Genomic DNA, 12,165 nt, shown 5'->3' on the forward strand with positions numbered 1-12,165 from the left:
ACCCCTTGGCTTGGTTAAATTTTATGGATGTTTTTTTTTGTTGGCCTTGGATTGCACACACACTTAGATGTCTTCTTGATCTATCGCCTTTCTTGAATGATGACCCACATTCTGAAAATATTTGCAATGACATATTTTTAAAAAAAAACGATGTGAATGGGTGAGTAAGCAACAATTGACACATTAGGAGAAATATTAAAGTTATGTTCCTTTCAAAAAAGAGGGAAAAACATACAAATGCATCAAAAATTCATAGACACTTGATTATAGGTCAAATGTAGCTATGGTCGCTATACCCATGGATACATGAGTTGGAAGACTTGACTTCCATGCCCGTATAAATATATGCATCCTTTCAAGTTTAGAATTTTCCGCAGAGACACTAAGGCTAATCAAAAGAATCCATAATACTGCACCAACAGTAAGGTGCATCGTTGTGGAGCTGTGAGCATGTGGTAATATTAAGTGCAAATAATGTAGCATAGGGGAAGGTCTCAAATGAAGAGAGAAAAGCATTAGCCTAGGTTAGCCTATAATTGCAGCGATTGAAAAGCTTTCACACACTTGATTATTGTTGCCATATGGTTATGGCCACACATGCCTATATAGTGTAGGAGTTGGTAGGGGCACAACTGGGCCCAAGGTGTGAACTGGCCCAGGTAGGGGGTAGGTTTGACGAGAAATTGTGGTATGAAGAGGAAGGATATTGCGGTGCCACTTGTCAAGCTCGACACACACACAAATTTCTTTGTGCCTGGCATTTTTTGGGGGCTAATTTTCCGTGGCTACGGAGGCAGCACTGTGAACGAAGCAGGGGAGAGTAGGAAGCTCCTTGTTGTTGTTGCAGCCGACTCTGAAACTCGTATTAATTATTTCAAAATTACGCTTGCCAGAGCCTCCTGCTTTCCTCTCTGCTGCAGCACCTTCTGGTGTCGCTTGCCTTCTTGCCCTACTGCTGCAGGTGTTGCCTGGCCGGCGCAGCATATAGATGGGGATAATAGCAGATGTCAAGCCCATCGCGCTGATGCCGCAGCCCCTTGATCATGTCGTGCCAAGCGGCAGTAGCAGCATCTGCAACAGCAAATTATACAGGAGCAACCCACGAAGTCCATCCCCATGGATCAAGCCCCGACGCCTTCAACAACACGGTAGGATATCCGACACTACTGCTCCCTCCGTTATCACCAGAGCACGACGTAGTGTCTCCGAGGCAGCACAACTGGAGACCCCGATCAAAGTCAGAGTAACCTCTCGCAAAAAACCCCCTTTACAACCTGCTACTCAGACTACAGACGATGTAGATTTAGATTACAAAGAAGCTGCTGTTGCCCTTGAACACCTCTTCATAGAAAGCCCATCCCTTGGTGAAGCTGGGAGAATCAAGAATGATCGTGTTCCTGACAACATTAGCTCAGCCGGAGATTCGCCGCCGCCCAGCTCTGTAGGATCAGCGCACAGAGATTCCAGAAGTGCAAATCTCCGGCGACGGAAGGATCTTACAATGCGAATTTCTCTTAGGAGGGACAAGCTTGAATCTCGTCGTGGAGTGGATGACAGAGGTGGTGCGGATCTGTCGGATACGATCTGGTCAGCCGCCGTGACAAAGCTGATCCGGCAGCATGGTGATGCCGTCAATCTCATGGCGCAAAACTGGTCGAAGCTGGGGACACAGTTGCTGACTGTGGAGGAGGAGAAGTGGTTGGCATCACTCATGAAACCATTCAAGGTGATTCATCCGCAATCCTTCGTCGCTACCATGTCGAGCATGCTCTGAATGTAACGTAATTTTACGCTGTTCTCTTGTCTGATCAAACTTGATGTTTCAACAGACGCTGAAGAGACTCAAAGCGAGTTTGAAGCAACAACTAGGCAGAGAACCTTCCGACGAAGAATGGGCGCAAGTAGCCAAGTTGGATGTGGCTAGCCTCACAAGGCACATAGCCGTGCATCAAGCAGCGCGTAACAAGCTCGTTAAGGTAACATTTAACTTAGTGTATTTTTACCTGCTAAATTATGAACAAATTTCTAAGATTTTTCATTCCTCTTATTTTAATGATTACATAACTTAGTTATAAAATTGGCATGGAGTATATATTTTGGAAATTAAATTAGGTAGATTGAGGAGTTGTTTTTATTTTGATCTGTTGAATAAAATGTTTTTATCGAGCACTGGTATAGTGTGTTTTTATCGAACATTGGTCAGTGCCCATGAAGTGAGGAAGTTTTCTGAAAATGGGAATGGTGTCACTAACATGTAGACAATCTTTGGATTGGGATGCCACACAAGCAACTATGATCAAATTGTCACTCGTGGACACTACTCACTACACCAAGTCAACATCCCTATAGAATGTGGATGTATAGGTGAAGTGCTGAAATTTGAAGCTTTTAGAGGGCATCAAAGCCTTCAAACCTTCTAAGGAGGTCTCTCAAAAAAATAAGAAAATAAGGTTGTAACAAAAGGCCACTATTTTTAAAACAAATAAACATTTATAAGGTTAGTGTAGGAATTAATGGGACCTTAGTGGCAAAGGATTAAATATGGAGATGTCGCGTGGATGACGAACGAGCTTTCTCGTGATCTCTTTTCTTGAGTTTTTTTTTTTTTCCCTTCTCTCTCGTGCGCCCTGTTTGCCAGTGTGTCTCTCTCGTGGGAGCGTTCTTTTTTTTGTTAGCCTCTCGCTTGGCTGTTTCACTAACCTCTCGACCGGTGTCTCTCTCTCTTTTTTCTCTCGCGCATCTTCTGTCTTTGACACGGCTTTTTCTGTCTCTTCTTTCTCTCGTGCGATGCTGGCTTCTATATTGCCCGACTGCGATGCTAGCTAAGGTGCCCACTTATGCGAACTAATTATTGAATATTTCACTAGACGTGAATAGAAGGGGTAATTAAGGCCCAATACTTGACTACATGCAAGCTGCCGTGTGCGGCCTCTCTGAGCTTGCTAGCATTCGGCCTCTCTGAGCTTGCTAGCATTCTTCCGCAACGTCTTACCCTCCTGGCCTTCCATTGCAGCCCTCACCATCTTCTCCACCTCGCTTCGTCGCACAAGGCCATCTTCCCCATTGAATTTTTTTTTTTTTCCGAGAAAAGATCCTTTCATTAGTTATGTAGAAAAACGCCCGTAGGGCTACAAAAGAGATCTCTCCTGCTCCTAACAGAGAGAAGAGCAGTGAATACATCATGGCAGCCCGGGAGACTCTCCCTAGGTGCTGCAAAATACAAGCATCAGTCTAAAGGACTGAGCGGCTAAATCATACAATGGGGGGGGGGAAGAGCCAAACAGGTGGCCTGTAGTGCCAACGGGGGGATCCCGTGTGTAGGGTGTAGAACGGGCCGCAGCGCCAAGTGGTATGAAAGGCCTGGCGCCGTAAAATCGCCTCATCCGAGTCTCCCCGGATGCGGTCGTACTGTCCTCGCAGGGTGTGGATCAACTCCTGCCAAATCCCCCGAACAGTCTCTGCTGGTGGCTCTAATCTCCCCTCAAAGGCCGTGAAGCACCGGGCCCTCCAGGTGAACCAGATGGTGAGGCTGCTGAGGAGCTCCCATCGTAAATCCCTCTCCTGTGTCCAGCTGTCGGACGAGAAATCCGGTGCCGGAACCAGGCGAGGCTGGCCCCTAATAAATCTGATGGCCTGACTGCCCTGCTCCATCTCATAGCCCATAGCAGGCCCTGACAAAGTCGACCAAGCAGCGGCACCCCACGTAAACATACCCTCTGGAGAGAGGGGGGCTAGAATACGCAGCATCCGCAGCCAAATCTGCTGAGCCTGAGGGCAGTCCCAAAGGCAATGTCTCTGTGTCTCCATAGGGTGGCCGCATCGGACGCAGGCCGCCGGAAGACCGCTATAAACAAGCCAAGTGCCAACTGCTGAGCCCCTGTGGGCGACCAGCCACTGAAAAGCCGAGATCCTGCGGGCCTGTCGACTAGCCCAGAGTCGAGCCCAGAAATCCTCCAGGAACTCCTGTGATAGTCCCTGCAATCGCCAATGCCCCGCTGCCGCTGGAGAAACCGTCCTCCTCGCCGTCAAAATATGCCGTCCCAGCCGAACAGTATACTGGAAAAAAGTGATCTCTGTGGCCTCAAGGGATGCATAAGGATCATGCCACTCGTACTCTCCGGGGTCCCACTGTAGCCGGGCCAAGGGGCGTGCTGCATATGCCCATATACGCCAATCCGGGAGCACGTCAGCAGGGTCGGGGTCAATATGCCACTTCCGAGAAGCGGCAGCTACTACCCGAATCCTCTGAAAGGTGCACTCTGCAACCAAGGGCGACTCCACCTCCACTCTCTGGAGTCGGCCCTCATCCTGAATCTCATAATAGAGGCAACTGCCATCCTCAGTGCTAGCTCTGACAGCAATCAGGATCTCCAACTGTGTGAAGGCACCCATCCACCGTGGGGCCACTGACTCGAGAGGTGTGAACCACTCCTCTGAAAGTGCCTCCTGAATATCATCCCGCATAATCAACCCCCCTCTGAAGTGACTCAGCCTCTCCACCTGGGTCTCCTCTGGTAGACTGCAGAAAGCCTGCCAGTCTCCAAAACTACGAGCTGGGCCTGCCGCTAAAGGTCCCCAGGCTAGACGAGGCCGAGAACCCAGCATATGACCCTGCTCTGTACGAACCGCTGGGCTCCAGATGAGCGGCTGCCTGGCCCGCTCCTCAACACAAGACGGAGGCCGCTGAGAGAGCCCCGGTCTCAGCAACTCCCAAGCTCTCAGGATACTCAAAGCAAATCTGTCCTCCCATCCTCTACTGAGGCCTGTCCTCCTCATCTCTATGAATATCCAGCGAATCTCTGGTGCCCAAGTACCCCCTGCAGGAGGCGCCCGGGCCTGCAATCGCTGCAAGAGGAGCTCTTTCCAAGGCTCAGCGCCTGGAAGCAACCCCCGAACAATAAGCTTCCCCAATAAGGCTCTACTCTGATCAACTGGATCTATAATGCCCAAACCGCCCTGAGCCAGCGGGAGTGTAATAACTGCCCATGCAACCTTTGCCCGAGCTGGCTGACCGTCCCGCCCAGACCACAGAAAGTTCCTGATCAGCCTCTGTACCTGGCTGATGCAAGAGCTCGAAAAAATCCAGCAAGACGTAATGTACCACATGGTCGCTAACAGCACCTGATTTGCCACCACCACCCTCCCAGCCAAGGATAGTCGAGCTGTACTCCAATACAATAGCTTCTTCCGAATGCTCAGAAGAAGCGGGGCAATCTGCTGCTCAGGTGACAAATCAAGGCCAATCTGGCATCCCAAATACCGCACTGCTGTGCCGGGAGGAATCCATCTAAAACCGGGGTCCGGACTCCATGCCGGAGTGGGAGCACTACTGATCCAAAAGGCCACTGTCTTGCGCCAATTGATCAATGCTCCCGAAGCTGCACTAAAAACCTGGAGCGACTGCTCTGCCCGAATAAGATTGGCCTCTTGGCCATGCAAAAATAAGCCCGTGTCGTCTGCAAACTCAGCATCAAGCAAATCCTCCCCCCGGACTGGGAGCTGAAGTCCTCTCAAACCAACCTCCTCTGCCGTCAAATACATACTCATAGCCTCCGCAAAGAAGAGAAAAAGGAAAGGGGCGAGAGGACACCCCTGACGGACTGATCTGGTCAGCTCAAAACTCGGCCCCCGACCTCCTGCAATCAGCACCTGGCTGCGAGCTGTGGAATACAAAGCTGCCACCCCTCTGATCCATCCTGGCTCAAAGCCCAGGCGTAGCATAGTGCCCTCTAAGAATCCCCAATCAACTCTATCGTATGCCTTCTCAAAATCGAGAAGCATCACGACCAAGTCCTCGCCAAGAAACCTAGCTCGGGCCGTCGCCTCCCAGAAAGTAAAGATGTTGTCAAGGATACTGCGCTCCTTGACAAATCCTGTCTGAGTAGCATGAATCAACTCCCCCAGGAAGGGCTGGATCCTCAAACTCAAGGCCTTTGCCAAGACCTTGTATACAGTATTGAGGATCGTAATAGGCCTCCAATGCCGAATGTCATCCGATACTCCCTCCCCCTTGGGGATAAGATAGATCAAGCCCTCTGAAAAGCTCTGCGGCATCACCCCAGTGTCCAAAACATGCTGAAAGCCCCTGCGGAGGCCTGGCCCCAAAAGGTCCCAATAGCGCATAAAAAAGGCCGGCGTCAGTCCGTCCTCCCCTGGGCAACTATGTCGCGGCAGGACCCTCAAGGCCTCGGCAAGCTCAATCTCTGACAGAGGCGCACCTAGAACTGTGCGCATATGGTCTGTGACCCTCCTCTGCACATGGGCCCACACAGTCTGTCTGCATACATCTCGATCCTCAGTGGCTGGCTCCGCTGAAAGCAAGTCACGATAAAAAGCAGTGGCAATGGCTCTGATCTCCCCGAGCTCAGTAGCTATCGATCCATCCGGTCTAGCAAGCTGGCGAACCCCTGCTCGCGCATGACGGGGTCCAGTGATCTCAAAAAACTCCCCAGTCACTCTATCACCAAGCTGCGTCCACTGAGAGGCCTGACGACGATAGTAAAACTCATGTCTCTGCTCCTCTGCCTCTCTAACCTCCTGGCGTGCCTGGCTCAGCTGGGACGCCACCCACTCACATGCAGGCTGCTGCTCCTGAAGGCGCTGTAGCGAAGCAAGGCTGCGTCTCAGCCGTTGCTCCCGCTCGCGAATCTCTCCCAGTCGTGTCAAAGCTGCAGCGTGTAGAAAAGAGCTAAGATCAATGAGTCCCTGGGCACACTGGCCCGCTGCATCCTGGTCAGAGCACTGACTATCATGCCAGATCCTCTCAATGTCCTCAGCGAGACTGGGGTCTGCAAGTACCCTCTCTGGGATCCTCAACTGCAAGCTGGGCTCCCGTGTCCCCTCCTCCAAAGTCAGTATAACTGGCGCATGATCTGAAAATGAGGTGCCAGCAAGAATGCCGACGGAGCCCCCTCGCTCCCCCAACCAATCGCCCACATAAAAGCGATCAATCCGAGATAGATTAGTCCCTCCCTGCCGGCGATCCGACCGAGAGAAACTAAGACTGTCCTGAGACCGGGAGAAAGCCCCATGCTGCCATGCATCAGTGATCCTCAGTGTCATACAAAACCGGTCCCAAGCTGCAAGCTCCGTGCCGTGCACTGTAACATGACTGCCTCCCACCCTATCTGCCGGGTCCTCAAGCATGTTGAAGTCTCCCCCAACACACCAATGTGCGGCCTCTGGCAATGCATCTGTAACCTGAGTCCAGAACTCTGCTCTGGCACTAGCATGATTGGGCGCATAGATGTTGAGCACACCCAATAGCTCATCATGCATCCTCATAATGACATACTGTGCTCTACCAGGCACAATGATCCCTCGGTCCACAATGGCCTGCCGCCATGCATCTGCAATAACCATGCATACTCCTCCCTGTCCACCCAACGGACCAAACCCTGCAGACCAGAAAGTGTCCCATCTACCAGGCATCACCGAACCATATCTCCGGATCCTGCTCTCACCCAAGTGGTGCTCCTGCATCATCAGAATGTCAATGCTGCCTCCAACCAGACATCTCTGTAGCTCCTGCCTCAAGCAGCCTCGATAGCGTATAAAGTGTGCTCCGCCAAGGCCCTGTACATTCCATGAGATGATCCTCATGGATGTCCTACTGAGGTGGATGCTGTCTCAGCCGTACGGCGGGCCTTCGCAAGCGGCTTGGATGGAGAGTAGTCCCCATCCGAACGGCTGCGAGTCTGCCCACCCGGTGTACTGCAAGAATCCCGGATCAGGCGCCAGTGGCTGTGACCCATGGCGACTGCCTCCTGCTCTGACATAGTAACCTCGTGAATGCTCACATATCCTGGGTCGCGCGCCAAATCTGCAACTATGCGCACGACCAAATGTCGAATCCCGGATGTATCCACACCCTCGGGATCCAAGACAAAATGAGCCAACTCCCAAAGTCGGCCTAGCACATCTGTAACCTCCAAATCGCTCATGTGATGTGAAAACTCAACTGCCTGAGTCTTCAACGTGCTGAGAGCGAGCTCTAGAGTCCACTCCCGGTCACAAGGTCCACATAGAGGGAACGAGAAGGCCACTGCTGAGTCTAGTGCCTCCTCCCCGCGGGCCGGAGGTATCACTACATGCACTCGGATGGGTGCTGGCTCATGGGGGCCCTCTGCTCCAAAAAGCCGTGTGAAGGTATAATCAAACGCCGCCGAGCGCTGTCGAATGCCGAGGCGACTCAGCCGACTACGAATAGAAGAAATCCGTGAGGCCCTAATCGGCATAGGTCTCCTCTGTGATGCTCGAGCGAGGTCAGTGCTCAGCGCCCTCCGGACTGCAGGTGAGCGCCAGGGAGCTGCCAGGACCTCCCGGGAAGGCGAGGCGAGCGGAGGGGGAGGAGGGGGAGGCGAGGGAGGAGGAGAGGGAGCCGCTGCCGAGACCGGAGCGGGGGCGGGAGGAGGCGATGGTGGAAGCGAGGCGGTGGGAGGGGATGGGTGTGGAGGAGGTGAAGGAGGGGGAGCTGGCATCTCCTGGTCCTCGGTCGCTGCAGGGGTCTCCTCCTGAAGGGGAGCAAATCTGTTCCTCACGGGAACCCAGTGAGGCTGAGACTGTGGCTGCTGCTGCAGCGGTACCTGGGCGTGCTGCGGTGGCTGTCTCCCTCGACGGCGCCCCTGTCCAGGCTGCCACTCCGAGGTCTCTGTGGCCTGAGCAGGTGTCCCTGAGGCAGCCTGCCGAGCCGAATCTGTGGGCGGGCCATCCGTGGCCTGCTGCTGTGGTGAGGGCCGAGGTCTCCTGCGAGGGCAGGCCTTGGCCAAATGACCGACCTGCCTGCAAATGAAGCACTGGTTCGGGAGCCCCGAGAACTCCACTCTCTGATCTATCCACCCCCCCCCTATCCTAGGTAGCTGAATGACCTTAGGAAGGGAGGAGATGTCAGATACTAACACTCTGACCGAAGGTAGCCCTGCTGCTCTGGCCACCACTGAAGCTGCTGAGGGGCCCGTCTCAAGAACCGAGCCCACCAGTGCTCCGAGCCTGGAGAGGAGCGGAAGATACTCCCGGCGGAGACCAGGGAAACAAACTGTAATGTGGAAGAGGCGCTCTCCCTGCTCCGCCGCAGCTGGGTCAAATCCATGCTGCCAAGGCCTGAAGAAAGCCCGAGCACCCCTGATATCCAGAGGACTCATGGCAATGACCTTGGCAACGCTCTGGGCGGCCTCGAACTCGATCTGATAATGTCCCCGGCCCAAGAGCTGTACATCAAGGATCTTGCCCACATCTGCAAGAAGGCGAGCCTGAAGTAGATCCCTGATCTCCCCTCTGCTGGGGCGAGTGCCGACTATACGGCAGATGGTGGAGTGAGCCTGAAGGCGTTCCACCTCTGCGGTGAGGCTCGCTTCCTCTTCCGGCGAAAGAGAAAGCCTGATGGGGAGGACCTCGGTGGCGGGCGAGGGGGCTGCGGAAGAGTCCCTCTGAGACGAGGCGGGAGGAGTCTCCATCAGAGTCTGAAGCTCAAGCGAAGGCGAGGCGAAAGCGGAAAACCTGCAAGAAGCGGGCTGCACACCAAGAGGCGGAAGGATGGAAGACGAAGAGGGAAAAAAAACACAAAAACCCCCAAGGGGTGAGAAGCAGGGAAGGGGGGGGCGGCGAAAAGAGGAAAGGCCCAGAGGGGGGGGCGGCGACAACGCGAGGAGGAGGAGGGAGGCGGGGCGCTGCTGATAGGAGGCGGCGAGAGCAGGCGAAAAGGCGGGGAGGCGACCAGGCGGCAGCGGGGGGGGGATGGCAACAGGCGACAGCGGGGGGGGGAAGGCGAACAGGCGGCAGCGGGGGGGAACAGGCGGCAGCGGGGGGGTGAGGCGAACAGGCGGCAGCGGGGGGAGGGTGGCGAAATGGCGAAGAGGGGGGGAGCGGCGAGGAAGGAGGGGGGGCGGCGCAGCAGCGAAGAAGGAGAGGGGGGGCGCAGCGGCGAGCAGAGGGAAGCAAGGGGCGGAAGGCAAACAGGCGCGAGGAGGGGGGGGGGGAGCGACGGTGCGCAGAGCAGGGTGAGGCGGGGAGCTTCAGCGAGCCGAGATGCAATCCAGATGCTATCACCGGTATTTTGCTTCTTCCCCATTGAATTTAATTAAGGTTTTTTCTTTTAAATCAAACCTTTCTTACTTTTTCTGTTATTCTTTTATGTCTACGGGAACTGGCGAATTCGAATTTTCTTCTTCCTTTTCTTTTTCGATTCTGTAGCGATGGACGTTGGCTTCTACGTCTTGCTGTCCCTGAAACTGTTGCAAGCTGTTGATGGATTGCTACAGGCATCGCTTGCATTAGTTAACGCTATGCTTCCTAATGTAGACGATGCCAGATGCTTGTCTACTATTGATGATGTTGGGGCCATGCTTCCTAACGAGGGGCTGATGAGGGGAGCGAATCGATGAATGGAAGGAGATGCGCAGCGTTTAATTTTTAAAAAAACTATTAGCAAAAGTTATCCCCAAGTAGTCCTTATTAATTAATCGAGTACTCCTTATTAATTAATCGATTTTGATTTTTAGGTCATTATAGGCCCTTATTGACTACAATGAGTAAAAAAAGAGTAAAAAAAGATATTCGATTAATTAATGAGGGGAACCTTTGCTAGTAAGGTTTTCAAGGTTACTAGCAAGGTTTGCAGAGTTTCAATCGTGGCTTCTTGTATGAGCATAAAATTTAATATTTTAACAAATGATGCGGTTTTCTGTAAAATGTGGGGGAATCAATTTAGTTAGTCTTCTCCTTGTGTGTGTGTGTGTATCTCAGCTGAATCTAAGACTGGTGATGCACCAAGCGCGCAAGTACTATCGACAGGCGATAACGAGCAGCTTGTCGGTGTTGGACCTGTGCCAAGAAGGAGCGAAAGGGCTGATCGTGGCGGTGGAGAGGTTCGATCCTACCAAGGGCTTCAGATTCTCGACGTACGCCATCTTTTGGATCCGCAACTCCATCCTGCGAGCACAGACAAGGTCGGGGTATCCCATCAGGTCCCCTTTCAATTTTGCGGAGGTGAAGCTCTCTCCCCTCTTGTATGCAGCAATCACTGCACTGAAGTACAGACGACGTCTGTGTAAACATTGCTGAAATGTGTGTGCTATCAGCTGAAGATGAACATAAAGAGGATCAAGTGGGAGCTGAGATTGGAAGCGGGGGAGGATCAGGAGGGTAATAACGAGGCCGGGATGATGAGGATGATGTTGGAGCGGGCGGGCGTGGACGAGGATAGGTACAAGGTGGTGATGAGGTCCAGCCGCAGGATCGTCTCCCTGCAAAAGCGAGACCGCGTAACGGGAGCCGAGCTGATCGAGAATCTGGCGGACCCAAGCTCGACACAACATGGTGCCACCTCCGGCTATTTGGTGGGCGGCGGCGGCGGCGTCGTCGGAGCAGCTGACCCGACGCTGCGCCTCGGCATTGATGATGTGGTCTCTCTCTCTCTCTCTCTCTCTCACGCGCACGCACGCGATTCACCGCCCAGATCTGCCTCTCTCAAGAGTGTTTTTGTTGGCGCAGCTGGACTCCCTGAAGCCCAAGGAGAGCCTCGTTTTGAGGCAGCGGTTCGGCCTGGACGGGAAGGGCGAACGAGCGCTGGGCGAAATCGGGCGCAATATGAGGATTTCGCGAGAAATGGTTCGTAGATATGAAGCTCGTGGCTTGCTCAAGCTCAAGCACCCCACTCGCCTTTCCTATCTCCGCTCCTTCTTATCCCAAGATTCCTAAACTTGTGAATTTATATACCTTGTACATACCAAGCTTTTGTGGCATGTGATTTGTAAAATTAGAACTACTATATCAAGTTTTCAAACCTCCACCGTTAAGGGCATTTTAGAGTACAATGATTTATAAATTTCGGAAATAAAACTCGGTTTGTTTACAAAAGCATTTTTTTTCCCTTGTGAATATCTACATGGTCCTCTAACTAAATAATGTACAACTTCACTGCCTCTCTATTCTTGGTGTGTTGCAAGAGAACACCCCTCTCGAGGCAGCCCTCTCTCCAAATTAACAGCATTTTATGAGAATGCTACGTTCAATCAATATAACACTTGCAAATTAATTTTTGATATTTGTATTTGTATTTGTTCAGGTAAACCTATCAATTTCCAAAACAAGGTCTTTAAATCTATTTAAGCACATTTTTTTTAAATGTTAAATTTAAGAACCTATGTTTCCAGTTGATTTGCGTACAAA

The 12,165-nt window shown here is 52.5% G+C and overlaps 1 protein-coding gene across 1 annotated transcript; it reads left to right on the top strand.

Annotated features, from left to right (window-relative positions):
* The first annotated feature begins 766 nt into the window (after positions 1–766).
* SIGE (sigma factor E) lies at positions 767–11,853 on the top strand. Its single transcript, XM_086802812.1, has 5 exons — positions 767–1,726; positions 1,830–1,976; positions 10,741–10,983; positions 11,076–11,399; positions 11,488–11,853. Exons 1-5 carry the CDS (start codon positions 989–991, stop codon positions 11,692–11,694), a joined length of 1,659 nt encoding a protein of 552 aa, XP_086658938.1. The 5' UTR covers positions 767–988; the 3' UTR covers positions 11,695–11,853.
* The last annotated feature ends 312 nt before the right edge of the window (positions 11,854–12,165 follow it).

This window comes from Cibotium barometz, chromosome 9, assembly GCF_041138505.1.
Source record: "Cibotium barometz isolate CiBa-2024 chromosome 9, ASM4113850v1, whole genome shotgun sequence".
NCBI classification, from domain to species: domain Eukaryota; kingdom Viridiplantae; phylum Streptophyta; class Polypodiopsida; order Cyatheales; family Cibotiaceae; genus Cibotium; species Cibotium barometz.